The sequence below is a fragment of the Arachis ipaensis genome, chromosome B02 (assembly GCF_000816755.2).
Source record: "Arachis ipaensis cultivar K30076 chromosome B02, Araip1.1, whole genome shotgun sequence".
NCBI classification, from domain to species: Eukaryota; Viridiplantae; Streptophyta; class Magnoliopsida; order Fabales; family Fabaceae; genus Arachis; species Arachis ipaensis.
Window position 1 is genome coordinate 98,636,436 of NC_029786.2, and position 4,643 is coordinate 98,641,078.

The following is a 4,643-nucleotide window of genomic DNA, read 5'->3' on the forward strand; positions in this document are numbered from 1 at the left end:
ATGCACACACACAGAGAGAAAAAAATTGAAACAAAGAGAAGTTAAAAAGAAAAACTAGGCCAAAAAAAAAATAAAAAAAAGGTGCGTATAAGTATTTATTATTTCTCAAACTTGGATTCAAAACACTTAAATTTGAAACCAAAAAGTCAACAACAAGAAAATCAGAAACCAAAAACTAATTTTAGGATCATATCAAAAATGTACTTTGCTGGTAATGGTTAACCCAACAAAAATGCATTTGAATTATTTTTTGCCAAAAAAAATATCTTTTAAATTTTATTATCAATAAAAATATTTTTAAATAATTAAAAAATATAACAAAAATACACATCTATTTTAATTTGGATTCAATTAAATTTCAAACAACTTATTATATATTCGGCTTGGCCATATCAAGATTTTTTTACCACATAAAATACTATGATAGTCATGCATGTCACGCTTTTCTATTACCAGAGCAAGTATTTGATTATGATTAGACATTTTTTATATATTTTTTAATTATTTGATGGTATTATTATTAATAACAAAATTTAAAAATATTTTTATCAACGCGAAAATAATTAGAATGATTTTTGATGGGTTACTCTAACCCTAAAGTCCATTTCTTCCATTCTCCCCTTCATTTTCAAGGATTCCATCTATAACCCCATGTTTTTTAAGAATATTATTTCTGAAAAAATTTTAAGTGTATCAAAAATACCGGTATTCTAATTGTTTTAACCGTTGATTTCAATTAATATATATTATATATATTTTTTATAATTCAGATCAACGGTTAAAATAATTAGAACACCGACGTTCTCAGTACACTTGAAACTCTTCCATAAGTATATAACTAAGAATAAAGACATTTTTGTCGTAGATAGTGGTTTTTCAAGTTACAACAATATTCCCATGATGGAGGGGGGTCAACCAGTTAGCAATGTCAACAAGGTCAAGGTGTTTCATTATCCAACCCAATCTGAAGATTTCAGTCTAGCCTAAAAATATTTCGAGTTAGACTCGGATTTATAAAATGATTAGGTGCAGTTTTTTTAATCAAATTGAGGTGGTATTTTGAATTGGATTAGGTTGATTAGAACCATTCAAATAATATTATTCTTAGAATAGTTATTAACAAAGTTTGCAATAAAATTATTTGACATTTTATTAGCCCGCTAAATAAGTTCTTAACGTGCTATTATAAAAAGTTAAATATTAATCTCCAAAGATAAACGACGGATACGGTCATTTGGAAACTTTTAATTAGTCAAATTTAGTATTTAAGTTTATAATTTAAAAATTAAAATTAAAGATTTATGAGTTAAAATTTAGATTTTAAAATAAACAAAATTAAAAAAAAATGTGCCAAATAAACAAAATAACATCCATCATCCACCAACTTCAAATAAACAAAAAGTGTGCCAAACTGCCAATTGCACCCTAAATCTCATCCATATATATAAAGTGACAAAATGAGAACCCTAAATTGAACCTCAGATAGATGTCATAAATAGCTAGTTTAGCTATCATCTTAATTACAAAGTTCAGAATGCATATACTATGACTATTATGATGATCTTTGTGACCACTATACTCAAAACCCATTAAGACCATATACCCACATTGAGGTTAGTACATAACAATTAACTTCCTTCAAACTAGAGAATATTAAGGGTGGAATACACAAAAATGGGAGGGTTTTTCTTCAATCTAACTTTTGTTTAAATCTTCTTTGGCAGAGAATGGAGGAGTAAACGCACAAACTCAATCCTTGAACAAATAACAGGACACATTAATATTTGAAAAGTAAAAAAATAAATCTTCTTTTAATTCTGTCAAGTTAATAATATCACCTATAATAGTCAACTTTAAGATCTTAATTATTAGATGTTAGAAACCATTTAATTTTCAAATACCAATGTGCCCAAAATTATTTAGTCAAAGACAAATTTTGAGGTCTACTTGTCTTGAAAATTCTTATAAAACATGCTAAACACAAACATTTATACTTCACAAAAATACCAAAAAATTAGTAAAATTGTTGAGGTAAAATGTTTGTGTCCTTTGATCTCTTTCAATGAAATAAACACTCCATTCCAATTTCTACCATCAAATAAAATTGAAGAAAAATTTTCCCCCACAATCTCCACCCCCAGTGGAAAATAGTATCACTTAATAAAGAGGGGCCCTCTGTGGGGTCCCTTTCCTCCGGTTCGGAAGACCAACCAAAATGTCATGAACCGGTCGACAAACCGGTGCGGTTGGACGACTAGCCGAACCGGAACTTCGCTTTTTTCTCACAATTTCTGTGGTGGCAGTGCAAGCAAGGGTGGTCTTACAATCAACCCCACCAACACATCCACCTGAACCGGATGAGGTCCAAACTGAACCAGCCGGTTCAAGAACCGAGTCAGTTGTCAATTGACCATCATCAAACCCGGTTTCATTGAAGGGCAAATAGTTGCACTCATATAGGTACCCGGAGAGACTACCCCTACTTCCAATAAGATAGTTGATCTGTGAAAGCAATACAAAATAAACAAGTTAACAAAAATAAATTTAAAAAATAAAATAAAATAAAAAATAAAAGATAAAAATAATCTCTGCTGCATGTAGTTACATTATAGTGAGAAGTATTCTTACATTTATCCATTCGTCGTTGGGATTGATATCTACAGGCTTCATGAGGCTGACAAGAGGAGAGAAATATGAAATTTCCAACAAAAGAGGATTCTCGTTATGTATGGGTACTTGTTATGGAATATAAAAATTAAGAACTATTGATTTAACAAGAACTTTAAAAAAATATATCTTTTAAATGAAAAGTTTCTAACTTTAATTTTCTTAACAAACACAGCACTTGTCAAATATAATCCCATAAAAGATTTATCACAGACAGCCTAGATAGGAAAAAGGAGGAAATTGACATGGTAGCATGGGAACATGGATAAAAAATAAAATAAAAAATTCAACTTTTTATAGAAAAAGAGGCTAGAGAAGCAGATGAATAGTCATAGAGAATGGGAATAATAGTAACATGGAATTGGAATGTGAGTATGTTATGGGGTTGAAAGTTGAAAGCAAGTTATGTTTTCTTCTTTTTAGGCCAAGAGAGAAAAAGAGATGAAGAGAAAGGGTAATTAAGTAAATTAACCTTGCAAGAGAGAGAGCAGAATTGATATGGGTCTTGCAGGGTTCTGTCGCAAGTACTGCACGAATTGCCGGAATTACCCCTAAAGTTCCTTGTCTGTGCCCTTTCTTTTATAAACACCACTTTTGCACTGTTCGTTGTGTATGACTGCAAAATCAAACACACAAAGAAGAAGAGAACAACCAATTATAGTTAATAACCATGTTTTTTATTTGTGCAAAAATAGCAGCATATATCACCACACATGTGAGGGGATTTTTTGTCAATTAATTCATGAAAGAATTTTCATTTTTAAGACTAACATAACCATTAAAAAAAACTGAATTGAGAATTAGAAAATCTTCATATTACTGAGCTAAATTAGTAGTTACACTTACATAAAAGTGAAAATTAAAGAAGCTTCAAAATTCTATTTTCTTTAATTAATTAGTTTACTTATATATATTTTTTTTTTCCTTTTTGAGTATGAAATTTAATTATGGACTCACTTGAACAGAAGTGCAGTCAATTAACTTTGCAGCATCATCCAACCTTATAACATCGTGGTACACATACCTTCTAATCTGCAATTAAAAAATAATAAATATAGTAATTGAAAAATAATATGAAAAAAAGAAAGAAAGAAAGAAGAATTGAAGGTAGGAACCTGCAAGAGTCTGTGAGAGCGATGTGGGGCTAAACAGTGAGGGCAGAGAGTGATGCAACAATCCAAGCAATAAACGTTCTTCTCATTCTTCTTTGCTTCTTCATGAACTATGCAAGCGTTGTAGAACTTCTCTGTTAGAAGCACTTGCAGCCACCGAGGAAGACCACCACCATTGTCATGATGTTGTTTAGAAGAAGAAGAAGGAGCAGGTATCAACTGTGAATAATTGAATTGAATTGAATTGAATTGAGTTAATAAGTAGTCATCATAAATAAAGTAGAGAAAGAACAAAGAGTAATAATTATAATGATACCAACCATGATGATGATGATGATGATGATGATGATGGTGAATGTGTTTTATTTAGTAGTGTGTTAAGTACTGAGCTTGCTTGAAGAGAAGTGAGAAAAAAAAGAAGAGACGCATAATTATAGAGTGGGGGTGCGTGTGTGTGATCACACAGTAAATAATAATAATTTATTTATTTATTTATTATTATTATTATTATTATTATTATTGGATTTTTGAAAAAGGTGGAGAGAAGGGAGAAGCGGCGATTGCAGGGTTGGGTTGATAGGAAAAGTTACTGTTACCGATGAGATGAGATGAAAGACAAAGTGAGAGGGAAATAATAATAATACAAACTTAAAGTAAGGAAGGATATTGTGTGATTGTGTCGTACACAAATCTTAATTGCTTTTGCTTTGGTTTGGTTTCATTCATAAAAATCCATTTTACCTTCTTAAGAAGTAATAAATTCTTAAACGGTTAGTTTTTAATAAAATTAAATCGAATACTATAATTTTTAATATATTTTTATTTTTTAAATACTTTTAAAAAATAAAGTATCATTTTATTAGA

The 4,643-nt window shown here is 30.0% G+C and overlaps 1 protein-coding gene across 1 annotated transcript; it reads right to left on the reverse strand.

Annotated features, from left to right (window-relative positions):
- On the reverse strand, window positions 1,419–4,203 carry LOC107628522. The gene is made up of 5 exons (XM_016331167.2): window positions 4,100–4,203; window positions 3,783–3,998; window positions 3,625–3,699; window positions 3,140–3,283; window positions 1,419–2,502 (listed from the first exon to the last, which is right to left on the reverse strand). The coding sequence occupies exons 1-5, from the start codon at window positions 4,100–4,102 to the stop codon at window positions 2,158–2,160; spliced, it is 783 nt and encodes a 260-aa protein (XP_016186653.1). The 5' UTR covers window positions 4,103–4,203; the 3' UTR covers window positions 1,419–2,157.

Coding starts and splice junctions, on each gene's coding strand:
- LOC107628522 (XM_016331167.2), bottom strand. Junction 3,700..3,782: donor GCTCTCACAGACTCTTGCAG/GTTCCTACCTTC, acceptor TTTTAATTGCAG/ATTAGAAGGTATGTGTACCA. Junction 2,503..3,139: donor TCTGCTCTCTCTCTTGCAAG/GTTAATTTACTT, acceptor TTGCTTTCACAG/ATCAACTATCTTATTGGAAG.